The sequence below is a fragment of the Melanerpes formicivorus genome, unplaced genomic scaffold, assembly GCF_026170545.1.
Source record: "Melanerpes formicivorus ecotype bairdi unplaced genomic scaffold, bMelFor1.0.p_v2 SCAF_2, whole genome shotgun sequence".
NCBI classification, from domain to species: domain Eukaryota; kingdom Metazoa; phylum Chordata; class Aves; order Piciformes; family Picidae; genus Melanerpes; species Melanerpes formicivorus.
The window spans coordinates 52523704-52549118 of NW_027142354.1; the positions used below are offsets into that span (position 1 = coordinate 52523704).

The following is a 25415-nucleotide window of genomic DNA, read 5'->3' on the forward strand; positions in this document are numbered from 1 at the left end:
CCGCTCGTTCCGCCAATGGGGGCCCGCGCCCGCACGGCTGCCAATCAGCGATCGCCGTGGGGCAGCAGGGGGCGGAGCCCGTGAGATCGGCTCGCCCGCGTGCCCGGGGACGGCTGGCAGCGCGCGCGCCTCCCGGCGGGCTTTGCGCACGGCTCCACCCTGCCTCTCTCGGGCCGGGCGGGGAAGATGGCGGCGGGGACGGGCAGTGAGTGCGGGGCCTGTCGGGAGAGGCGGTGGGGAGCGGGTGGGCGGCAGCGGGAGAGCAGCGGAGGTGGCCCACGGTAGCGGCGGCCCGCGGTAGTGGAGCCGGGGCAGGGGAGAGAGCAAAGGAACGTCCCGAAGAGAATTGAGCGGCTCTGACGGGAGGGGGTGGTGCCAGCGATCGCGCTAGGGGCGGGCAGCGGGCCCGGGGGAGGGGCGGGGCGGGGGCGTGGCTAGCGGGGCGGAGGCGTGGTTAGTGGGGCGGAGGCGTGGCTAGCGGGGCGGAGGCGTGGCTAGCGGGGCGGAGGCGTGGCTAGCCGGTGGGACCGGGGTTCGAGGCTTGGGGTCCGCGGCGGGGAGCAGGGTAAAGGTGGGTCGGTGCACTCCTTCCCCTGTCCCGGCAGAGCACAAGCTGTTGAGCGCCGGCCCCACGGAGCCGTGGTCCATCCGCGAGAAGCTCTGCCTGGCCTCGTCCGTCATGCGCAGCGGGGACCAAAACTGGTGAGAGGCGGAGCGGGGGTCACGGGCGCGGCCCTGCCTTCGGTGTGCGCGGGCCCTGGGCTTCCGGGCAAAGCGCGGGCTGGGGGGAGCTATACTGAAGCTGGCTGTTCGTTGGGCCGGTGCGTTGTGCCACAGCTAGTGAGAAACTTCTGCTTTCTGCGTACTCTGTTGAAAAACGAAGTTGGGCAGTTGAAGATGGAAGTATTAGACTTGAATTTCGTTTCACTTTTTTCATAACTACTGTGTGAAAAGGCAAGTGTGTTAGTCTTCGAATCATAGAATCGTTAAGATTATCAAGTCCATCATTAACCAAACATTAATGAGTCCACCACTAAACCATGTCCACAATCAGAACAAAGAGTAATTTATTCCAACATAGATCAGAAGACATAAGTTGTGATCAAGGTGGATGTTTGATAATGGACTCCTGTGCATTGCTACTGCACTTGTAGCTGTGCTTTGCTGCCTTTTTCGCTTCACCAAAGTAAAACCATTGTGGAAATGTAGTAGTGTCACCAGAAGATAGACATTTGTTTTTCAGTGCAGGGAAGGGGAACTGTTGTTCATTTGGGAGTAGACAAACTTTTTTAAGTCTAATGACTGTACTTCAGTAGTTCCCAAACATTACTCTTTGGCAAGTTCATTGTGATAATGGATGAACCTCAAGACAGGTTAGCTTGTTTTCTCTGCAAGGAAGGAGAGTAAGCTGACCATGACTTGCCATTTCTTTCCTGTAGGGTCTCAGTCAGCAGAGCTATCAAACCTTTTGCAGAGCCAGGACGCCCACCTGACTGGTTTTCCCAGAAGGTAAGATACTGGTTCTGCATGGGATGTGCATGACAGCTGCCTGAGAGAATGTATTTCTTGGGGGCTTCTTTTAAACAAGGAAATTATTTTTTTCCCTTAATCAAATCCTTTTTCTGAAATTAAAGTTGAGTTTACAGTGCAGTCATAAGTAAAATGCAAGGAGCAAAGACCTGAAACAGCTTTTTTGTAAGGGATGGTTAAGTAAGGTAAAACCCTTCAACAAGAGATGAGCAATGAGAGATACAACAGATGTCTGTGTAATCAGAAGTGGCATGAAGTTGAGGATGAATAAGGATTCTTAGTGCTTTGTCCAGTACAAGATTTAAAGGCTATTAAGTTTGACTTACAGGAGGCAGGCTCAAAGCAAACCTAAAGAGATTCTTCTTCACCAGGCATGTAATTAAGCACTGGAATTCCTTGCCCCAGGAATCTGTGGATACCCACATATTTTGGTGTGTCCTGCTGTGTGGGCCAGCATCTGGATTTTTTTGTTGTGTAACAGAGAAATTAAGAGAATCAAGGAAGGAGGTGCAGAGGATTTTATCTTGCTTGCTGGTTTTGTTAAGCTGTGAGACTAGCCTTGATGTTATTTTATCTTCTCTATTGAAATATTTTTGGTTGATTTTCACAGACAGAAACTTTACAGCTACAGTTTTCCTAATCATGCTTTCTTGCTTTGATTTCAAAGTTGGGAGTGTCTGTTCTTTAGCTGTGTTTTGGAGATCAGCCTGGGCAGTGAATGAGAATATTCTCGTTCACTTTGCACTATGCTGAGTTATAGGCAGGGGGGAAATTCTGGAGAAGACTGTCAGATCAGTTCATGAAGTGTTAGACCTCTGAAGAAGTGGAACTGAGGGGCTTGTAGGCTTTGTTGATAGGCGCTTGCAGAAGCTGACTCTTTGCTGTCCTCTGACTTTCTGTGTTTCTTCTTAGCACTGTGCATCTCAGTATTCAGAGCTCTTGGAGACTACAGAGACCCCTAAGTGAGTACAAAGTCTGACCCAAGTGCAGTCTATAGCAGTGTGGGGTGGATTTGTCAGGTGCATTTGGGGTGTATTAGCAAGCAAAGGACTTGATATTGCACATCCAGAAAGAGCACAGAGGAATGAGGAAACTCAGTTGTGATAGCTGGCATGGGTAGGCAGTGGGATCATATTATGGCAGATGGAGGAGTTTGGCAAGCCCAGAGTATTTCTTAGAGCATGTTCCCCATCTCTCTTTGTATCCTTTGTTTTGTTTTGTTGTTTGTTTTGGGGGGTTTTTGAAAGGACTGGACTGTTTCAGTGTTACACTGTTCTAAAACTGATCGCTCTGCCCTTGGTCGTGTCTTCCATGTGTCCCTACTGTCATTACAATACTTGCAGGGAGATTGGGGCCTCTTTGCCACAGCTCCATTTGTAAGAGTTGCAGTGTGTATTTGGGGATTTACTGCAGCAGAAAGAAATGCCTATTTGACTGGAACAAACCCCTGTGTATTAGTCTTATTGATCAGAAGCTTAGCACACAAAAATATCACTCAGAATGGGGTTAGAAAAGGCAACTAGAGTGAGAAGAAGAAACATTTTATCTCTGTTTTACAGTAATTTCTTAGAGTTTTCTTATCAATGCTGTCAGTATAGCTTTGTAGTCTTGGATATTTCTCACTCCTAAGTCCAGGCATTTTGTTCTGAGTCTTCACATCAGATCACATTAACAGCAGAATGTTTAAAAGTAGTATTTGTTTGTGATAGTGCTGAATGTTCTTCAGCACTAGAGTTACCAAGACAAAGGACTTAGTAGAATTACTGAGGGAAAACCAGGCATTTCTTTGTGGGTAGTAAGAATCTTCTCTGTAGTAGAATGATTGATTTTTTTCAGGTTGAGACTCTGCATTGGGCTTGCATCTCTGATATATTCCTGGACACATTTAAGAATTAGATAAACTTTTCAGAAGAAATTGGTTTAACTTTGTGCTGTCCAATATAATTGGAGAGAAACTGGAAGAGGTTGATTTATTTTGTATAGGGTTGGGGTTTTTTTGTGCATGTGTCAGGAGCTACAGACAGCAGCCATTTCTGAAAGGAGAGCTGGGGTTTCTGTGTTTTGTATCTGAACTGTTTTTGTGTTATTTGATAGGAGAAAACGTGGTGAGAAGGGAGAAGTTGTGGAAACTGTGGAAGATGTTATTGTGAGGAAACTGACTGCAGAACGAGTGGAGGAGTTGAAGAAGATGATTAAAGAAACACAGGAGAAATACAGGTGTGTGGCAAGAGGCAATGAGCTGTGGTGCACCTGAGAGCCCTGCTTTGAAAAAGTAGCCTTAAGCGTGATGGTGCTTGGGGTGAAAATGCTGCTTGAGATTTAGTCTCCCATGATAAGTAAGAAGATTTTCTGATTACAGGCAACTCAAGAAGGATGCAGAGCTGATCCAGGCTGGGCATATGGATAACAGACTGGAGGAGCTGTGCAATGAGATTATGATGTAGGTTATTTAATTATTTCCATGTTATGCTTTTCTCCTCAGTTTGTGGTTGCCTGACACCCTGTGTTTGTCGGACACCTCTTGATCTGTGTACGTTGGATTCAGAGAAATGAGTCAGCTGGGCAAATGCTTGGGTCTCTGAGGGACTTAGTTCACACTGGGGACATGAGTTTGTGCAGAACATCTTCTGGAGTTTCTCAGCCAGGGGCTTGCTGATGGTTTGCAACACCATGCTTGCCTCCTCCATTTTGGTAATCAGCAGGAAGTGAAATTTCCTGGTGAGCATTGTTGTTCTCTGACTGGCCTCTGACTCTGCTTCCTTCAGAGGATTTGTCCACAGTGGCAGGTCATTGTTGTCTGGGGATGATGGGGTGGGGAGCAGTAAGCTGATTGTGGAGGAGTAACCAAGTGGAACACTGTGTGACAGCAGGCTTTGGTTCTATATGCAGAAAGAAAAAAATGGAGGAGGAGGAGGCAGAAGTCAAGAGGAAAGCCACAGATGCTGCTTATCAGGGTAAGCTGGAAATGAGCTTCCTTACTCCTCCTCAGAGAGAGAAGCATATGTTCATAAGAACATTTGGGAAATATTTAAGTGTTGTTAAGACCTGTTTAGGAGGAATTCTGTGACCCCCATGAGCTGGAAGGGAAGCCTTTCCAGCACTGTATTTGCAACAGGGCAAAATGCAGAAGGGAATAAATTCTGTAGAAAAGTTCTAAGAAGAAGCAGATGTAGGAAGGAGCTCTCAGAATATCAAGTTTTTCATCCCTGTATTTTTCCCTATAGTTTTACTATTGTCTGAAGATAAAAGGAAGAGAGATTTGTTCTGAGTGCTTGATTCATGTATAATTCTTGGGGCAATTCAGTGAACTAAGCTCCCAGTGGTGGGAGGTGGTGAATACCCAGTGCTCCAGAAATATGAAACTAAATTGTGTTACCCGGTGTGAGTCTTGTTTGTGAACTGAGCCTAGTGTGGTGCAAGAAATTCCTACAATACAAATTTTCTTAGGGCTCTTTATGATGAAGTCAGAGGTAACCCTCAGTGACTGTCCAAGATGGAGTCATGGAATCTTGCTTTTTTACCTCTTCCAGCTCGTCAGGCGATTAAGAACCCACCACGGCGATTAACGGGCGTGATGGTTCGCTCCCCTGCAGGTTCCACCTCCCCAGGGGGAGACTATGCCCTGGGAGATCTTTCTCAGCCCACTGTGGATGATGCCAGTCCTGGGGTAAGGATCATTCCCATGGTAAGGGGGAAAGACAAGCTTGGGACCTGAGGCTCTACATCCATCAGGAGCCTGGGGAGAACCCCGTGCTTTGTTTTGCAGACTTCTTGCTGTGGTAGTGCTGTAGTGTGGTTGATGTACAGTGCTGCTCAAGATACATGTCCTCTTCTGTGTCCGTGGTGATTAGATGCCTGGAGCAAAGGCTGTGTAGAGGCATCAGTGGGCTGGCCAGGCAGTCTTCTGTGTGTGCCTGGAAACACCATTATAGGGCAGGGAAAGGGTGAAAGCCTGTGCCTGGAGTAGGTGTAGTGAGTGACTGGAGTAGGTGTCTGTGGTGTGCTGGATCAGTGCTCTTGGGGGAAGGAGCAAGTGGGGCTAGTCCGTGTGGTGGAGTGTGGCTTTGAACAGTGTGGTTTTTCTCTTTCTCAGGTCACTCCAGGGACTTTGCCCAGCACCCCAGTTGCCTCCTTCATTGGAATCCCTGACACCCCTCCAGGCTCTGCTCCCCTGGATGCCCCCATGACCCCAGTCACTGATGATTCACCCCAGAAAAAGATGCTAGGACAAAAAGCAACTCCGCCTCCTTCCCCTCTGCTCTCAGAGCTGCTGAAGAAGGGCAGTCTCCTGCCCACAAGCCCCAGGCTGGTATGGAGCTCTCTGCTCATATATGCAAGCACACAAACAGTTTGCTCCAGACTCTCCCACTGACAAAGGGGGAGCTGCAAAGACGTTTGTGAGAGTCCCAACAGAAGTGATAGGAGAGATACAATTACCCCTGTAAGCCACAGAGGTGGGACCCTTTCCCACAGTATTGTGGGTTCAGGACTGCAGGGATCATTCAGCATGTAGGACTGGCTATCTCCCCTCAGTCACAAGGAGTTGGAGCTGCAGGCTTTGCTAGAGGAGATTGTTCTCCTTGGGGAAGGGAGCATGTTAGTCATTGTCATTCCAGTCAGCCTCCATGGAGGTGCTCTTGATGATTTCTGCTTGGGCTCACTATTCTTTACATCTTGGCAGGAAGCTGAGTTTCTATTTTTGTAGTGGGCTTTAGCTTGTGAGTAGAGAGTCCTGTGATGGAGTTTATGACCAATATTGAAGTGCTTCAATTTTTTTCTTCTTTCCTCTTAATTGTAGACAGTTCTGAAAATCACTCTGGTGACAGCCTACTTTTGGTGTTAGTGACTCTGGAAGTCTTCAGGGTGAAACCATTGCTGGACACTGTTGAGAGCCCAGGCTGAAAATAGCAGCCATCAGCCTGCCTGTGGCATGGATTCCCTGTGTTAGTGCTTGTGTGATGGAATAGGTGTATTGTTGTTGACTTGCCTGTGGAGTCTTTTCTACATGTTAGTTTGAGTAAAGGTTCCATGGGTTCTATGTTTGCAGGGTGCAGTGTAACACAGGGTGGAGCAAGGAAATCTAATGGCTGTGAAAGACTGGGTTTTCTTTGTATGGACAGAACTGGTTTAGATCTGCTTCAAGGTCCCATCATAGGTTTACTGTGTGAGCTTGATAGAGTTACTTTCCATCTTGGTGCTTCAGTTTCCCTCAGCTCAACATAAGGGATAATTCTCTGCTATTTCTAGGGGTAGAGAGACTTATCTCTAAAAGATTGGTAGAGCACATGATGTATTTGACCTCACTTCAAAGGAAGGTGACACTGCAGCTGTATTGTAGCCAAAGAATAACTGTCATGTTGTGCACTTGCTCGAGGAGCCTCAGGCAGGGACTAGGCTGGACAAAATGTGCAGAAGAAATGCTGAGACAGCACATGATGGACATATTCATGGAGCTGCCTGTCTGGCAGAGAATCACTGATGTGCTGCCATCTCCAGGAACTTCAGTTGTGTCCTCCTCCTTTGGCAGGTCGGCGAAAATGAAATGGCAGTGGCTTCTGGTCACATGAACAGTGCAGGAGTCCTGCTGGAGGTAGGAAGTGTCCTTCCAGTGCTGCACAGCGGGGAAATGCAGTCTGCATCTGGTGCTGTCCCCGCATCTCCTGCTGCTTCAGGTAACTCGGGACACTCCCTCTGCAGCTCTCCCTTCAGAGTATCTTCAGACTGTTCTGTGAATTGTCGAGAGAGAGAGAGGTGAAGGACATCTAGCCTGGCTGGTTTGGAGGCTTCATTATGAGTTTTATTCCTGTTGTCTTAGCTGATAAGGAGCTGGCTAAAAAATGGTCTACTATCTGATTCTTGATGTGTCTAAACTGCAGCTCCCTGTGAATCTGGAGAGCTCTTGTGTCTTACCTCTGCTTTAGCTTAGGGGTCTGCCTGTTGAGGATTAGACCACAGTGGACTCTCAGCTCCAAAGTAGGTTCCACAGAGCAAGGGCCAAGAATGTGAGAAGCTTTGCATTGGGCCTTCGCAGAACAACCTGCCTAAGGCGAAGGTCTCGGCTCATGCTAACCAGTGGGTCAGCCACATTGACTGGAGCTGAGGATTTGTGCCATTCATATAATTCCCATATGAATAATCTTATTTTCCCTATCCATGTCTATTCTTTAAGACCTGTCAATTTGGTCCAGACAGTTCAGTGAATTTAGACTGCAATTTACAGCTGAGTGACAACCTTTGATATAAGAAGAATTCTCTAGGAAAGACCTGCAGAGAGATCCATTCTGCTCCCTTCCAGCTCCTGTGATGACTGTTTGTCTTGGCTTACCTTGTGTGGCTCTCTCAGCACTGTTTTCAGATTTCCCATAACTCTACTGGGATGAGCCTTTGGAAGGGTATCTGTCTGCATGTGTGGCTTAGCCTGTCCAGCCCTTACATTGAACATAGTGTCCCATAGTCTGTGTGAGTCTGTCTCAGACTGCACACACAAAGGGGTTGGGCATTTTTAGTGCGGGTTTTCTGTATAGTTTTGGGACCATTTATAGGTACCTCTCAGTGTGTTTTTCCCAGAAGAAGCCACCAGACAGTGAAGAGCCCCAGTGCTGGCTTTGTGGACTTCAGTGGTGGCTGCTTCTTGCTCATGTGCCTTTCCCTTCTACTCTCTGTTAGGTGCTCCTACGCTTTCCCGGCTTTTAGAAGCTGGTCCTGCACAGTTCACCTCACCTCTTGCTTCCTTCTCCGCTGTTGCCAGCGAACCTCCAGCTAAGCTCCTGCCACCCCCCGTAGAGCCTGTGTCCCAGGCAACCATTGTCATGATGCCCACGCTGTCAGCACCATCCGTTGTGCCACCAGCCGCAGCTCCAGACAGCGTAGCCACAGGTGCGTTCCTGAACTACGCACTCATAGGTCATGCACTGCTGGAAAGCAGAACTTCTCTTGGGATCAGCACCCAGCAAGCTCTCAGCTGGCCTTTTATCAGCTCAGCCTCACCATCCTTGCTGAAAGGATGGTTATGGCTGGGTTCTGGAGTAAACAAATGGTTTTAAACAGGATTACTGGGTGGGGGTGCTAATATTATGTTGCTGGATTGTTGTTCAGGGTCTGGAATCTCACTTTGTCTTTACTGAGGCAAAGCAAGCCCATGTTTGTCTTATTTTTCTAAGCCATGATGCTGTGGGTGGACCTGGGATACTTGCAGTTGGTGCCTGGTCTTATCCCCTGCAGTATTTGTTTGTGTGGGCCTGACTTCTCCAGATTGGTCTCTGATTGTCACTCTCACACTTGCGCAGTGAACCAGCCAGAAGCCTGTGTTGCCATGGAGGCAGTGTCTGATTCCCATACCGTGACAGTGTCCATGGACAGCAGTGAAATATCCATGATCATTGATTCCATCAAGAAAGAGTGCCTGGGTTCTGGGGCTGGCAGCACTGCAGGGTCTTCCAAAGATCACTGCATTGATGGGAAAGAAGACCTGGATTTGGCTGAGAAAATGGATATTGCAGTGTCCTATACGGGGGAAGAGCTGGACTTCGATACTGTTGGCAATATTATAGCAATCATTGAGGACAAGGTAAACAGGCAAAGCAGAGTGCCAGTGCCTTTTGCTCCAATCTCAAGTGATTACTGTTCACCAATGTAGTTAGTTTAAACAAGCAAGAAATAACTATTTCCAAATGCCCATGCTCATCACCGTTGTCCAGATCAATGGGAAATGACCCTATGCCACCACTGCTGCTAGTCTGCCACGTTAAGCTTGCTGCTCCTCTTCAGAGTGCAGAAAGAAATCTCTTTCTTCCTCATGTTGGGTAGGGTTTGGGTCACGTCTCTGGCAGACAAACAAGCAGTGCTTGCAGCATACTTACAGGAGTGCTGTATTTCTGAAACTGAAGCTTCTCAGGAGGCTCCACAGGGAGTGATGCGAGTCTGGCTGCAAAAAGCAACTTTGTAAACCCAGTGCCCTGGGGGTTTCCACAGTTGTCTCATTACGGAATAACATGAACTTTTTTTTTAATCCCTCTTTCTGACCTTGGCCTGCACTGCTGTGTTTGTTTTGGCAATAAAGGTAGACGACCACCCCGAAGTCCTGGATGCAGCAGTTGTTGAAGCTGCTCTGTCTTCTTTCTGCGAAGATGCTGATGACCCTCAGACCCTGCCTGGCCCATGGGAACACTCAATTCGTCAGGAGCATGAGAAACAGGCCCAGATACCCCAAGTGTCTGTGACTGTGAAGCAGGAGAGAGCGGAGTGTGAAGAGCCAGAGGCAAAGGGAATTCGAGACCTAATGAGCATTGCCGAGCTGGGAGCAGAAATAAAGACAGAACCTGTAGAGCAGGAGCAGAATCAGCTGGGCCCTGAGGAAACCATACCAGCATCTGCAAGAGTGACAGAAACACCAGAGCTTAGAAGTCAAGAAATGGAAGAGGATCCAAGAACAGCTGTAGCAGCAGGAGAGACTTCTGAAATCGAGATAGAATCGGTCAAGGGAGAAGACACCATGCACAATACAGTGAAGACGGAGGTATGTGAACAGAGAGGCTGTCTGGAACTGGTGTGGGGAAAGAAAGTAGCAGTTGTGGCAGGTAGAAGAGAAGTTTAGAGGAAGGATGACTGCTGGGTTGAAGGTGACCCTGTAATGAATGTGTCTGACTGTTTTTTTCTTGGGAGTCATGCTGCTGATCTGTGTGATCTGCAGAGAAGCTCTCTGCTTTAGGCAGTGCCTCTGTGTATCTCCCCCCGCCCACGTGCAGAACTGCTGTTGGGAAGGTGCTCAGTGAACTTCATTGCCTTGAGTTAGGTTAGAGTGAGATGTGCCCACACCTTCACTGAAGTAAGCTGACACAAACATCTAGATTTGTGCATTTCTCTTCCCTCCAGACCCCACCTGATGATGATTCATCCCCTCCACAAGTCCCAAATGTGAGTGAAGACTCCTCACAGGCTGATGTTCAGCACAAATTTGAGCTGTCAGGTAACTTAATTCAGCTAGGAAATCTTTTACATGCAACATTATTAGCTGAATAGTTGTCAGTGATCTGGTTCAGGCTTTTTGGGGAGGAGGGAGAAAAGGTATGTGTAGGAGCAGTGGTAATTATTGCAGGACAGTAGGCATTGGTGCGGGAGCTTTTGTGGGGAAAACTGCTTTGTAGAATCAACCTTTGTGCTTTTCTTCCTTCCACAGAGTCAATGAAGGAGGAGGCCCACGTCCTCTTTAGGAGTCAGATGAAGGTAATTTTCAGTTGGTTGTAGTCATCTTGAGTTCATTAGTAACACCTCACTGCTGCTGCTTTCTGGCTTTACACCCGCTGAAAAGCAAAGCCTTGGGTTCAGTTTTCTACACTGAGAAGTGGGTGCTGTGCAGTTGTGACAAAAGAGGAGATTGCTTCAGGTGCTGTGAAGCTGTGTCTGTATGTGTGCTTCTGTGTCTGTGTGGGGAGGCAGGGCAGGAGGGAGCACCTAGCTTTTTGTGTAAGTGCCTGTGCAGTTGCCAACGGCGTAGCAAGAAAATCACTTCGCTTGCTGAACCGTAATTGCTTTGGAGGCTCTGGGTTGCTGCTGTCGCTGGCTGTGCACTCATGAACTCTGTGTTTCAGGATGGGCAGGCTGAAGAGGATGATGAGGATGGTGCCAGTGAGGCTGCCAGTTTGGAGGAACCCAAAGAAGAAGATCAGGGTGAGGGATATCTATCAGAGATGGATAACGAACCCCCCGTGAGTGAGAGCGATGATGGCTTCAGTGTCCATAACGCGCCTTTACAGTCTCACACGCTAGCCGACTCCATCCCCAGCAGCCCAGCCTCCTCACAGTTGTGAGTATCAGTGAAGCTCTCAGGCACACAGGTGTAAAACCCACACTCCTTTGTGGAGGGGAATGTAGGATTCTCATTTCTGTTTTGCTGACTGAGTGGGTCTGAGTGGGGAATTTGCTGATGATTCTCCTTGTTTACAAGTGCAAGTGTGCAGACAGTGCCATAGGACCAGGTCCCCGCTTTTTCTTTCTTTCTTTGGCATGTAGGCATGTCAAAGGCAAAATAAACCATAAGGATTTTATCCCAAGGCAATATGAAAACTCCTGAAGGATGTCCTATTCTTATCTTCCCAGCTCAGTGTGCAGTGAGGACCAGGAAGCAATACAGGCCCAGAAGATCTGGAAGAAAGCCATCATGCTGGTTTGGAGAGCAGCAGCTAATCACAGGTGAGTCTGATGCCAAGATCTGACAGAAAGAAGTGACTACTCTTAGACAAGGCTCCACTCACATCTCAGAGGCTTGTCTTTCTTGGTTCTGGGAGATGTTGAATTGTTACTGGTAGCACACAAATAGACATGAGCATGAAGCTAATATTTTCCAGTAAGGATGGGGCGCTAAGCAGACTTCTTCTCTCTGCAGGTACGCCAACGTCTTCCTGCAGCCTGTAACTGATGATATAGCACCAGGCTACCACAGTATTGTGCAAAGGTGAGTCTCAGCAGTCTTCTGTCATCAAAACTCTCTATAATTGCATGTTTGTATAGGAATTTCTGGCAAGAACAGTGTAGGTTTTGGCTGCCATGCAGACTGCAAGTCTTGGAAAATTGTTGGGTTTTTTTTTTGTCATGATTCAGTCAGAAACAGCTTTCCCCAAGAAATCCTTCAGTAACATGTCTTTACACAGCCCTGCCTTCAAATGAAAGACACTGGTTTACACACAGCTTGTTTATAACAGTAAGGTGATATGTGACCCACCTGCTTCTCCCACTTTCTATCCAAGGGTAGGATTTAATCTCTGAAATTCACAAATCAGCACGTTTTACTGTCCCAGATAGTGAACTGTTACAGAAGAATTACCAGAATCCCCTGCTAGCCTCTGAAACCTTTCCTAAACAGTTAAGCAGCTGCTGCTTTAGCTCCTTACTGTCTCCTTCAGTGATGGCTGAAGAAGGTAAATTCCTCTCCCGAAGCATCTGTCATGTGTTATTCCTGTTCATGGTAATTCTCGACAGCTTGCATCTTCTGACTCAGGGCCTCGGTACCAGGATCATAGCCTGTGTGGGAGAACCTATTTGGCTAAATTAAATAGATGGTCTGACTAGAGATGTTAGAAATCCAGGGCTGTTAGCAAAAACAGTGGGGAAAGAGTTCAGTATTTCTGTTGCTATTTCGATATTTATTGCCATTCTTTCTTAGGCCGATGGATTTATCTACCATCAAGAAGAACATTGAGAATGGGCTGATACGAACCACAGCTGAGTTCCAGCGTGATATTATGCTGATGTTTCAAAATGCAGTTATGTACAACAGCTCTGACCATGATGTGTACCACATGGCTGTGGAGATGCAGCGAGATGTCCTGGAGCAGATCCAGGTAAAATACGCGGCTGAGGCCAGCACAGCACAGGGCCTTGGTCCGTAAGTGTGGAAAAGACTTCTAGATGTAAGAACACTGATTTGCTCACAGCGTCTTTGAATGAAGAAGGCCCATCTTCCCCTGCATCACTCTTAGAATCCTAGAATTGTTTAGGTTGGAAAATAAAATCATCAAGTCCAAATGTTAATCTAACACTGAGAAGTCCCAACACTAGACCGTGTCCCTAAGTGCCACATCTGTACATCTCTTGTGCTAGCTCAGGTGTTTGTGGTGAACTAGATTTTGCCTTCATTGAAAAGAATGCAGCAAAATGCTTTATAGGTTCAGCCCAGACCAATTTCATACCTAATTTCCTTCAGGGAAATGCTTAGGCCAGCAAGAACCAGGGTGTGGTTGAGGAACAGAAACAAGCAGCAAGAATGGTGAATGACAGGGGACGCGATTGCATCTTTAAGTGGCTGTGCTGGTTTATGCTGGTATCAAGTGTACATGAAACTTGTGTCCTGTGAATACATGCCATTTAAAATTTCTTGTGAAACACAACATCCCAACTGGCAGAGCTAACAGAGTTTGAACTGGGGTTTTATAGTTCCTTGGGACTTGTGGCTTCTGAGGTAAATGGAGGAACTTGCTCTGAGCAGAGACAAGGAACTGCAACTGCCTCAAACCCAATCATTCCCAGCCTGTGGTTTGTGATGGTTAACTGACATGCACTGACCGAGCTTGCTCTGCCTGAGGATCTTAACAAAGTATGGTTTTCTCCCAGCAATTTCTGGCCACACAACTGATCATGCAAACATCGGAGTCAGGGATCAGTGCAAAAAGCCTGCGTGGGCGAGACTCCACTCGCAAGCAAGATGCTTCGGAAAAGGTGAGAATGCTGCACCCTGTGGAAGGGCACTTCTTCTCTTTAGAAGAATCCCAAGACACTGCATGAAGCTCCCACACAAAGATGCAGGGTGTTTCTTGTGATTGCAATGGCTCCAACGTCTTTGTATGAACAGTTTTTCCTTTAAACGTGTCCATTGATTAGAACAGAGCTCTGGAGCTGTGCATCATCCCAGAGGCAGGTCTCATGAGGGTTTTTTTTTGGTAATCCAAATAGTTCTATTCCCTGTATTTTAAAAACAGGTGATGAAAACTGTTGGGAAACGTACAGAGTATTGAAAGAGACATTAATTGCTGGAAAATGAAAGTGTAGGACATTGGAAGACTGGCCTCTGCCACGTCTTTCACTTCCTACTCAGATTTTTAGAGCCATGGAATCACTCCAGTCTAGTTTGCTGTGTAAAACACACTAAAGAGATTTTGATTTACATGCTGGCCTAAACTAACAGCAATATAAGTTTGGGGTTTTGTTCTGTAAAGGAACATCCTAATTTGATTAAGTGATATCGAGTGCTCTCAGCAAGACATTGTGACAGCAAAGAATGCATGCTTAGTTTAGTGACAACTGCACAGAGCAGTTTGGTAGACTAGGCCTTGCAATAGATGTGGAGGGAATATCCCTTTCCTAGCATTCTGACTCTCTTTCGTCCACATTTGTGTTTCTGCTGCATAAAGCTGATGCCATGCGGGAAGGGAAGTGGGGCACTTGTTTCTCTATGCTCATGTGTGGGCTCAGTGCTTCTGTGTGGTGTGTGCATTTCCATATCTGGTATCTGATAAGTCCTTCTGTTTGGCCTTTTAACAGGACAGTGTCCCAATGGGCTCTCCTGCCTTCCTTCTCTCTCTCTTTGTAAGTATTGAAAGGCTCCAGCAGGTACTGCAGTACTGCTGGCTGTGTGCTCTGCTCCTTGTCTGGGTGATCACTGCACTGTCACAGCATCCTTAGCGCTGCAGCGGTGTGTGTTTAACTTAGGGACTGTACAACCATGGTTATTGGAGAATAAATATCTCAGTCCCTTAATTCCTCAGTGTGGGTGAGTGGGAGGGGCTTCAGTCTTTTCTTCTGGTTTCAAGTGTTCTCATTTTGTCATCTGCCTTTGCTTTTTTCCACAATTTCTCTCCTCCTTTCTTTCCATGTTGGTGGTAAGACAGAACAAGTGGTGCAGTGTACTGTAGTTTCTACATCTCTCATGCTTATACAGCTGCCCCTTCCACACGTTCGAGACAGTGCAAAAGGTCTTGGGAAGGTGAGGAGTCAGCTGTGTACTCCTTTATCATTCAAGGTCCAGAAAGCAAATAAGATACTCCGCAGAAATATCTTGCTCTGTGCCTGTGGTGATCTGGAAGTGTTTGGAAAAATACTCCCTCCAGGAAACCCCAAGTCTCTGAGTTGCGGGCAGGAGAAAGGGGAGGAAGATGGAGAGTTGTTTTTTTCTCTCGCATATATCTAAAGACAGAGAAGTACTCCAGCATGTCAGCCAGAGGGAAAGGGCAGCGGATCAAAGGAAGCTCTCAGCTCGCCTTCTACTCATGGAAAGGAGCTGTGCCGAGAAACTAGGGAGCTAGTGCCAGGGTCACTCAACTGGAGGAGCACTTCCCATAGGGATCAGCAGCTGATAAGGTAGGTTAGTCAGCAGTTTCCTCTTCCCATCTTAAGAGCCAAGCTAGAATCTACTGATTAGGAGAAAGCCTGCACTGTACGTGCTCCAAAAAGCATCTGCCTAGGCAAGAGCCTTGTTGCCTCTCTCTGCCCTGGCTGCCAGCAGTGCACAGAGATGCTGCAAATCTCAGCACCTGTGCTGTGTCCAGAGTGAATTTTAGGTAGGTCTGCAGGCAGGCCTCCCCAGGCCGCCTTAGGACAGCTTCCCTTTCTCCTCTTGGGAAGGCATGAAAAGCTGTTACCAGTTGCACAGTTCCCTACCTCCTTGACTGCTGGAGGATTAGGGTTGCATAACTCCCTTATTTCTGTTTGCCTTGTGACTAGGATGGAGGCACCAGAGGGCGTCGCTGTGCCATCGAGGCAGACATGAAGATGAAGAAATGATCCTGCAGGCAGACAAAACTCCATCCAGAGCTGGAGTGCAAGCAAGATGCTGTTAACAGCTGTTGGGGGAGGAAGAAAAGCTGCAGGTCCATTTCTGGGACCTGCTCCACCTTCTTCACTTGCGCCTCTGGAAAGCAGTGTCTCGTTGGAATGTGTAACCCAAAGAAACTTCCCCAGAGGGGAAGACTAGCCCCCCTGCCTGTTTTAGGGCAGTCGTCTTGGGCTTCATCAGTGTTCTGGTGTTAGCTAGCAACTGGTGGCTCGTATGTACTGTAATGTGAAGTGTACAGATTTTTACTAGTGACGTGTAAATGTGTATGTATATTAAAGTCTGGGAACAAATCCAGTGTACAGTGTGCAGTGTACTGAGCATTGCAGCTCTCTGCAGGAGGAACCCTGGTTTTGTGCAAGCATGCACGCCTGTCTTGACTTTCTGCAGATACTCTGCAAATAACTCTTCCAGTTGCCTGTATAGCACACAAGCATGGCAGAGCTGTGACACTAGAGACAATCCATTAATCGTGGTAATGTTGTATAGATGGAGGGGAAGATTCCCAACTTGAATGTGTGAGGATATGGCACAGGAGATCTAACCACGAGATGTTAAATACTCCAGTCTTGTAGCTTCCCTTAGGAGACTGATGTACTGAAATGTACCCTACATTCTTTCCCCAGAGGTGTGTAAAGGGTACACTAATCAGCTGTGATTCCAGCTGCCTGCCAATACCTGGTTTCCACATCCAGGCTTGTAAACTGTTTCTCTTTACTGGAAATTGCAGGATTTTTCTCAGCAACATGGATGGATGCTTAACTGAGGTTTAAGTTATCTCTAACAATTTGCAAGTCACCTTCATATTTTCTGCTCATATGACCTGAGAGATGAAACTTAGATATTTTCTGCCCCCCTGACTTTCCAAGGGGAAAAGAACAAAGCCAAGAAAATCCTTGCTGATGCTTGCAGCAGCTGGGAGTGGTCTACACTGGTGCAGCACGTACAGGGTGCAGCTTTCTGACACACAAGGTGCAAGAAACTGAGTCACTGTGATTAAGGCCAGAGAGATTGTTACTTTACCTTGATTTTCACAAGTTCTGTGTTGGAAGTTGGTTGTGTTATGGTGTGTTAATTCCCATGTTTGGCTTGGGTATATTTCCCCTAAAAGTCACTATGCCTTTGATGCGTGAAAATTAGAATCCTTTAGTTTGCTTACTGGTTAACTTTCCTTCACTAGTGAAATGAGAAACAAATTTCTGATGTGCATTTTTATGGCCTCAGTTTCCAGAGATTGCAGGTGGATAACATTTGTAGCACAAACAAAAATTGCAAGTTTCTGTTGGTTTCTGGTGTTTTATAGAATAATGTAAGTGGGAAAGGTTATCTGCACATTGATCCAGTCCAACCTACTGCTCAAAGCTTCAAAAGTAGAACAGGTTGTTCAGAGCCTTGTCTAGCCACATTTTTTAGATCTCCAGGGATGGAGATTTAGTAAATCCTCTGGGCAACAAGTTCCAGAGCTTGCTTACCCTCATGGAGTAAACATTTACCTCGTATCCAGTCTGAATTTCCTTAAGTGCAGCTTGTCGTCACTGCCTCCTCTCCTTTCACTGTCTGGCTCCATTTCCTCTCTAACATCTCTGCCCCATCTTTGTCCATGTTGAAAAACTGAAGTTAACAGCACTCCCACATGCTCCCATGGACCTTTATTGTGCCTGCTAGTAGCTTGCTTGCATTGTGGAAAGCATTGGTGTTCATTCGTGCCATTGGTTTCTTCTCTTAACCAAGTATTGTTCCCTCAAAGAGCCTTTTCCCTTGTCCTGTGACGTGTTAAACACCTTCAGTGATGCTTAAGATCTTTAAAAACCTAAGATTTTCTCTGCAGAGCACCATTGCCTCCTTCCAAATTCATCATCTCACTCTGACTTAATTCTGCTCTTCCTAATGCTTTGTTCTAATCTGTCTAGTGAGAACTCAGGCTTACTGTGCTGCATCTCCCAACATGCACCCTTTTATAGATGGTAACAATCACATCCCTCTGGGGTTTTTTGTGCTGTGATTAGTTTAAATGACAGGTTACAGAGTATAGGTTTGGACACACTGTATTTAAGCTTCTTTAGGACTCAGGAGTGAATTTCAACTGCTTCTAAGGTTTACTCCCTTCTTCAACTTGTTCTAAAACCTCCCCCATTGACATTTTGATTAGAAAAATTCCTCTCAGACCCATCCCAAGAGAAAGTCTTGTGTGATCTCCTCTGTGGCAACTGCTGATAGTGATGATTAATTTGGTTTTTCCAGCTGGCCCTATTTTACACAGAGATGTTTGGCACAGATCGTGTGTCATCCCCCCCGATCATCTGGCAGCTCTCTGCTTCTGATCTTGTTGTTGTTGTTATTTGCTTTTATGTCTTCACCAAGTTGTTTTTTTCAGTTGGTTTGGGTTTTTTTTGTCCTTCCTTTCCCCCCCCCCCCCCCCCCCCCCTTTTGTGGATTCTACATTTGTTTACTAGAATTTGGGCTTTTTTTGCCATTTTTCTTGTTTTGACATGGAGCTCCTTTTAAGAGGCCATCTTTTTTATTCCTGACAGCTTTTTTCTCCTAGTGGTGAGGGGCTGTGCAGTGTCCAATCTCTGCAAAGCAAACCAGAGCTTTCAGAACGATTCCTTCTGGTCACTTCTGTAGCCAACATAATTAGGAACTGTCAAGCAGTTCTTAATTAAATTTTGAAGTCTATATCTTTTAGGACACCCCCACACACCCCCCTTTTTTTTTTTTTTGACAGAATTGGTAAGAAACTGAGCAGTCTGTAATTATTTCACTCATCCTGCTTGTCTTGCGTTAATGCCTCTGTGCTACTTTCTGGCATCTTGAGTCTTCCAAGGTTCAGTTGAAAAGAACATAAGGCTGAAGATCTTTTTAATCGATGCTTATGTCCAAGTTCCTTGGGCTTCTTGATTTTAAAATGCTTCTCTCTCTCAACTGGAGCACAGAAAGATAATCACAAGTGATTGGATTACCCTAGGCTAAGGCTTTTCTGTTCTTCAGCTGGTTCTGCGTGTGCAGCCGCCTCTGCTGATGGTGCAGGAAAGTGCTTTAGGCATGGGGGTTACTCTTCACATGAAATCACAGTTTGCCCAACTCCTTCAGCTGGAAGCTGAGAGCAGGTAATGTTATCTCTTACCTCATCAAATTTTACCTCTTTCTGCTGAAGTTAACTTTGAAAGAGCTTACAGAGGGACAGCCTTTCAGATCCGACCTTTGCTTGTACGTTTGTGATATGAACAAAGTATTCTCATCCCAAACCCAATGGATTCCTTATTTCACCATCAGCTGTATTTGTAGCTGTGTTGGCAGTCCTGAGAATGCAAAAGGAAATCAGTGAGAAATTTGCATGTTCAAAACTGGAATAACTAGGTTGTGTGTAATTAATGGAAAACTCTATAAAGACCCTGCTAATTAATGCCTAGAATTCTCCATAGGTACAACATCCAGGCAGCTGAGTTCAGTCACAAGGTACAGATTTTTCTAGCAGCCTTTTCTGTTGTTACGTGACTCTGCAAGCATTTCCCCAGGTGTAGTGATATCATAGTGGCCTCATGCAGTGGAAGACACTTAGGCATGGATTAATGACCAAAGATGAAATGAATGTTTTCTTTCTTCTTAAGGGAATGATTTATTTTCTGGAATGTGTAGAACTGTCCCCTGTCAGCGTGTGACTCTGCATGATTATAATCGTTCTGGCTCAGGAACACCAAGATACCACCAGCCAGCTAACTCACATCTGTCACTTTCAAAACAAAGTGTCTGTAGGGTCTGTAATAAGTTGTTTTCAGTATAAAAAGTTCTCAGGGGGCAGCAGAGGGAACTACAGTGAGTTGTCCTTGAAGTTAGCAGTTGTTCAAAACTGTCTGCAGCTCAGGAGCCCCAGCATGACTTGGGCTGAGCTTGCTGCTGAATGCCTTCAGCACCTTAAACATGTAGCAGCCAACAAAGCCACACGTTCCTAATCAACTCAGCATCCCTGGAGCACAGTAAGCCCCTGAGCCTTGGGCAGGGGAAGAGCGGGGCAAAAGCACCAGAAAACCTGAAATTCAGTTGCTCTGAAATGTTGGTTTGCACTGCAGAACTACAGCCCTGCCACATGGTGTCAAGTATGGGCTCAGGTGTAGGCTGCTTGCCTCACAGAGTCCTTCCCATGCTTTGGCTCTCTGAATATGTCAGGAAATGAGCTGGGCTTTGTCATTCTGGATCAGGGTACAAAGAAATTGCTCTCTCTCTCTCTCTTTATGTTTGTTTGCAGGCAGGCCATGCCTGGGTGTGGTGGGAGTCTGAGACAGAGTCTCCTAGCGAGTCAGAGAACAGTGACTTCCAGTCTGTTCTCAGCTGGGATTCAACTTTGGATCTGGATGTGTGGAGCTGGAGAAATACTGAAGAGGTGGCCATGGGAAAGCTAGAGGAGAGCAGCCGAGAGGCAGACCGTGAGCTGGAGCAAAATGAGACTCTCTGGGAGGATGATAGCGAAGACTACCAAAAGGCAGAGAGGCCATGTGAAGATGACAGCCTTCTCCCGTTCTTCTCAAAGGTAGGGATGTTTGGGTGACAGGAAAGTGAACAGCATAGTTCAGGCCCTGCACAGGGCCTCCAGCATCCCCATGCACAGAAACAGTCTGTGGGAGGCACAGAAGCCCTCAGTCCACTTGCTCCCTGCCCCAGTCCTAGCCCTTCCTCCCATTTAATGCTGATACCACAACCAGGCAGCTTCTTTGTCAAAACACAGCTCACCCTGAAGCACAGAAATGTCAGTGAACCAACACTGTAATAATAACACATGGCTTCATCAGAAGATTTTGCAAGGATTCCTAAAAATGGAAAGGTATTCATGAGCAAAAGCAAAAATAGCATCTGTGCTACTTATGTCTTCTTCCTATTGCCTTCATGATTTGAAGCAGTAAGTCTCTGTGTTGCAGGTAACCCAGATGATGGAACCTCTCCACATTAGCAGCACAGAGTCATCACAGACTGAGTGGGATTATTGTGACTCTGGGAAGGAGGATGATGGGGAAGATGTGAAGATGTGCCAGGAAAAGACCAGAGGAACAGCAGTCTTGGGAACAGAGGAAGGTCAACTACACATCCTGATAGAAGACAAGAAAGAACACTTCCTGGGAAGAGAGGTAAGGGAGAGGTGGTCCTAAGAGAGCCTCTGGTCCTGGATGAGAGATGAGACAGAGAAGGGAATCAACTCTGGAAGAGATGGAGAAGTCCCAAGTTCTGAGTATGGAGACAGGGACACAGAGATACATCAAGGAGAGCAATACAAAAGAAATGTATGAGTGGTAGGATGTGGAGTTTTTCCTGTATGGATATGTATCTTTATGTTACAGATGAAACCTTCAGATTTGAGTTGAAGGAATTGCTCCTTGGCAGTGTAAAGGTGACTCATGAGAGCTGGCAGTCTGCTTTTGGGCTTAAGGCAAGACTGGAGTACTTCCCTTGTTCTAATTGCTGTCTTTTGCAGCTTGGCTGGTTTCAAGCCCACATGGCTGTGATGGCAATAACCATCTGCCCTTGGAGACCATCATGTCTTGGAAGCAGGCATTGTCTAGCCTGGGTTTGCATCAGTGCTGTGTCTAGGGGGGCTGTGGGCTCCCACCAGCCTGCGAGGTGTTGCTGGGACAGGTAACATAGCAGTGGAAGAACAGTGCCATTTTTCCACCCTCACATTTGTTCCCTTGCAAATTTAGAAACTGGAGACAGAAATAACTTCCAGGGTTCTCACATTTCACCTGTGGAGCCAGGATGGTTGATGTTATTCTCAGCGGTTCCCTTGGTCATTGTTTCTCCCAGCAGTTTCCTTGCAGTTCTCCCAGTGGTAAAAGGCAAAAATAGCACAGTGTCCACTTTCTTCCTGGGGAGACTGCTCCAGGCTTCAGATCTGTTGAGGATTCTCAGGTGCCCCTGCACACAATCCCACTTCTGGACTCCAAAAAGCCTCTCACCAGGCACCTGTCACTCTACATTGTTTTTTGGCAAGCACTACAACAGCACCCCCACTCTCCATCCTGGCTCAGTCTATGGCATATTCACATGGGAGTTTGTGAGGATACAGCTTTGTTGCACTCTGTGGGATCCTGTTATCTTTGTGTTGAACTTTTAAAAGCCTGGTGCAGTCTTACCTCAGCTCCTGACTGCCTTGCTCTACAGTGTTTGCATTAGGCAGAAGTGGTTATGATCCAAGAGAGCAGACCCAGCTGTTAACTGGAGTGCTGGGCAGGTCAGTGAAGGTCTAAATAAAGTTAAACATCATCCTCCAGAGTAACAGAGAGAGCTCTGAGCTGAAACTGGGTGCAGTAAGAGGAAGTGCTGCAGGCTGTCATGTAGATAAAGGATTTGGGTGATAGGCTGCTATTTTAGCCATATCTCTTCTGTCCTCTCTGTTCTTCAGGACAAGACTCAAGAGGCACCTGGAAGAGAAGCTTTAGGTGAGCTGCATCCGCTGGAGATAAGTAATCAGGCACAGGAGGAAGATGATAGTGATAGCACCTCTGCAGCCCTCACACTGGACTCCACAAGTCCTGTTGACATGCAGCAGTAAGTAGTTTGTTCTGCTCTCTTGCAGACACAGCAGAACAGAGTTTTTTCCCTTGTCTCACATAAAAACTAGTGTATGGCATAGATCATCTCCAGGAAGGAGAACTAAGGAGAACAGGAGGGAAGGAGGTAACTTGTACTGTCTTTGTGGATCTGCCAGCATTTCTGGGCATTTATCTTAAGATGAAGGGAGAAGAGTAAAGATTAAAGAGGAGATTAAACGGAATGTACATGTTCCCTCAAGGAAGCTAAGCCTCATGTGAGCTGGGCATCATATTTTGTAAGGCAATTTCCAATCCAGCTCTAAGAGAGGCATTGCCAGCCCTTTTAGGCAGGTGAAAGCATGTCAGCCAGATGCAGGCAGTGCCACATGTGATCACCTGGGCTGCCTTTAAAAGCAAAACTGTGGAATTTTGGGATGAGAAAGTGAATAAAAAACCACCTCAGATCTTCAGTGTAGCATGAGCTGTTCTGTCCAACTTGATCCTACCCTTTAGAGCTGCTCAGCTTTTGTTTCTACCTATTGCCCTGTGTTTCTACATCCTGGATGTTTAGTTGTACATTCAGAAGCAGAACACTTCCACCCTGAGAGGCTTTGCTTAACTACAGTAAAGGATCTCTGCATTTCATCCACCTGGATGTGTTGGGTGCCAGCAGAATTGCCACCTCTTAGTCTCATGTGTGATGATCCAGCAACATATTCCCTCCACAGGGTGCAGCTGAGCTGGGATAACCCACTGCAGCATTTTGTTTTCAAAAGAACTCTCCTGTCCACCTGGAAGGTGATAGCCAGTCACAGGTATGTGGGGGCAAAGGGTTGGATTGACATGGCTCCAGTACACATTGCCCTGAGTTCCAGCTCTTCTGTCACCAGGCTTTGTCCTCCCCTCCACAACAGCCACCACAGGTTGGCTCATCTCTCCATGGCTTTATTTCTGGCTGTCCTCATATCTAAAACAGCTGTGTGCTGCAAAGCTGGAGAGAAGGAACACTGTATATTTATTTCATCTGCTCAGTGTGGCAGAGACCAAATGTTGCTTCCTACACAGCTGGCACAACCAGCTTCAGTGAGGGACTCAGCCTTCTCCCATGCCAAGTTGTGCCAGGCACTGAATACTGGCCATTTCTAACCAGCTCTGGCCCTTACAGCAAGTGGGGAAAGGCAGGCACTGGTCTGTGTTGTGATGTGGCGTTTGGTGGAGGGGTGGACAGAGGTCATTCTTGGTGCTTGTCCCCCTAGATGCAGTGGCCCATTCCTGAAGGCGGTGTCAGAGAAACAAGCCCCTGGATACAGGGATGTGGTGAAGAGGTGAGTTTATGGAGGAAGTGCTTCCTAGTTAATTTCTTTTTTGCCTTTTTCTGTCTTCTCTGGTTTCCAGAGGGCCAGTGGGACAGTTTCCTTCGTCTTACTGTGGATGATTAGAACCTAGAAGCTTGCACTGGCTGCAGAGCTGATGGAATTGTGCCTGCCCTTTGCTTACTCCAGGCGCACAAGATTCAGCTTCTGCAGCTCACCAATCTCTTATCCCCATGCTGGAAGTGTGCAACTCAGTCACATCATCCACCTCTCCTCATCCACCACTTGCTCCCCAGATGTTTTGTTCTCAGCTGCAAAGTGGGTCATAAGAATATTTCCCAGAGAGATTGAGGGCATTTTATTCAGAGATGAATCATATTCTATTCTGGTCACAGCTGTCGTCTCTGCAGCCATTCATTTTCTCATTCTGTCAAAATAAAGGAAGTAATATTTATTCTCCATCATGTTCTCCTTATCAGCAGCTATTTTTGCTAGTGGCACCATTCAATTTTAAGGGGTTTTAATAGATACCTATTTTAGTAACTTTTCTGTCTCTACTAAGACCTGGACTGGCTTCTTGGAGACTAATTACTAGAAATGCTCTGCTTGCCTTCTCTGGAGCTTAACATTTAGAGGTGACTGCTAATGACCTGCCAAGTTGATTGGACAGCAAGTGTTGCATTGGGTAAATTTACTTGACTGACTTAGAAGAAAAACATTTCTCACCCTTCCTTTGTCCTGAGCAATAAAATTGATTGAAAATAGCTCTGCTTTCAGTGCCATACTGAAGAGAATAAGCTCGCTCATGCATAGCCTGAAGAATGCCTAGCCTTGGGTTGCAATATAATTTTCCTTCTGTCTTTTGTAGACCTATGGATTTAACCAGCATAAAGAGAAGACTGTCAAAGGGACACATTCAGTCCATGGTCCAGTTCCAGCGTGACCTCATGCTTGTGTTCCAGAATGCTGTGATGTACAACAGCTTCAACCACCATGTGCATCGCATGGCCATGGAGATGCAGCGAGAGGTCTTGGAGCAGCTGCAGATGTTGTCTGAAGCCCTCCTGTGCCCAAGGGATAGGCTGTGGTGGGAGAGGAGGTAACAAGCCATGTCTGAGGCCTGTTTCTCTTGGAGCAGTGTTGTCTCCTTGCCTCAGGATGTCTGCTGGGGCTCAGGGGATGTGCTGACATTGCAGCTGTGATCTTCAGCAGACCTAGTTATCCCACAGCTGCACCCGCCAGCTTGATGGGATAAGGAACAAAGCGCTTTCTAGAAGGGACGCTATATGGGAAACCTCCTTTCTTCCCTGGGAAAAGGAGCACCACAGTCCTGCAGTGAGAAAAGGTCCTCTGGGACAATTAAAAAGAAAAAAAAAAAAAAGAAGAAGGAACAAAAGAACCAATTGGGATGAAGTGGGGCGCAGCCCTGTGAAGGTGGCTGGCTGTACACCCAAGGTGCTGCAGGAGAGCTCTGCTGTTTGCTTCCTTCCCTGTATGTTTGCAATGTTGGTATCTTCAGGTTCAGGTTTGGTTGAGCATTACCCACACCCGCCGTGCCGGCAGCACAGCCCTGCGGTGCTCCGGTCAGCACCTGTAGACTGCACCCCAGTAAAGGACCGTGTTGAAAGCCTGTCTCCGCGTGTTTGACACCCCGGTCCGAGGGCAGGGGGGCAGCGGGGAGGGGAGGCCTGGGGCGGGAGAGAGCCCAAGGGTGATGGGAGCCCAGGGTGATCG

At 46.9% G+C, this 25415-nt stretch overlaps 1 protein-coding gene across 3 annotated transcripts; it reads left to right on the forward strand.

Annotated features, from left to right (window-relative positions):
- The first annotated feature begins 144 nt into the window (after nt 1-144).
- BRD8 (bromodomain containing 8) lies at nt 145-25313 on the forward strand. 3 transcript variants are annotated; one of them, XM_068160394.1, is made up of 27 exons: nt 145-205; nt 606-702; nt 1440-1509; nt 2443-2492; nt 3625-3747; nt 3890-3970; nt 4420-4484; nt 5061-5197; nt 5624-5839; nt 7058-7202; nt 8197-8406; nt 8817-9097; nt 9590-10045; nt 10402-10495; nt 10706-10752; nt 11118-11332; nt 11626-11718; nt 11912-11980; nt 12689-12866; nt 13636-13740; nt 14563-14607; nt 20094-20375; nt 20761-20967; nt 22239-22384; nt 23097-23183; nt 23625-23693; nt 24550-25313. In XM_068160394.1, the coding sequence occupies exons 1-27, from the start codon at nt 187-189 to the stop codon at nt 24782-24784; spliced, it is 3822 nt and encodes a 1273-aa protein (XP_068016495.1). In that variant the 5' UTR covers nt 145-186; the 3' UTR covers nt 24785-25313. The 3 variants fall into 3 exon arrangements, with proteins under 3 accessions (XP_068016495.1, XP_068016497.1, XP_068016501.1); XM_068160396.1 differs by lacking the exons at nt 20094-20375; nt 20761-20967; nt 22239-22384; ... (1 more) ...; nt 23625-23693; nt 24550-25313 and adding an exon at nt 15742-16157; XM_068160400.1 differs by lacking the exons at nt 14563-14607; nt 20094-20375; nt 20761-20967; ... (2 more) ...; nt 23625-23693; nt 24550-25313 and adding an exon at nt 15742-16157.
- The last annotated feature ends 102 nt before the right edge of the window (nt 25314-25415 follow it).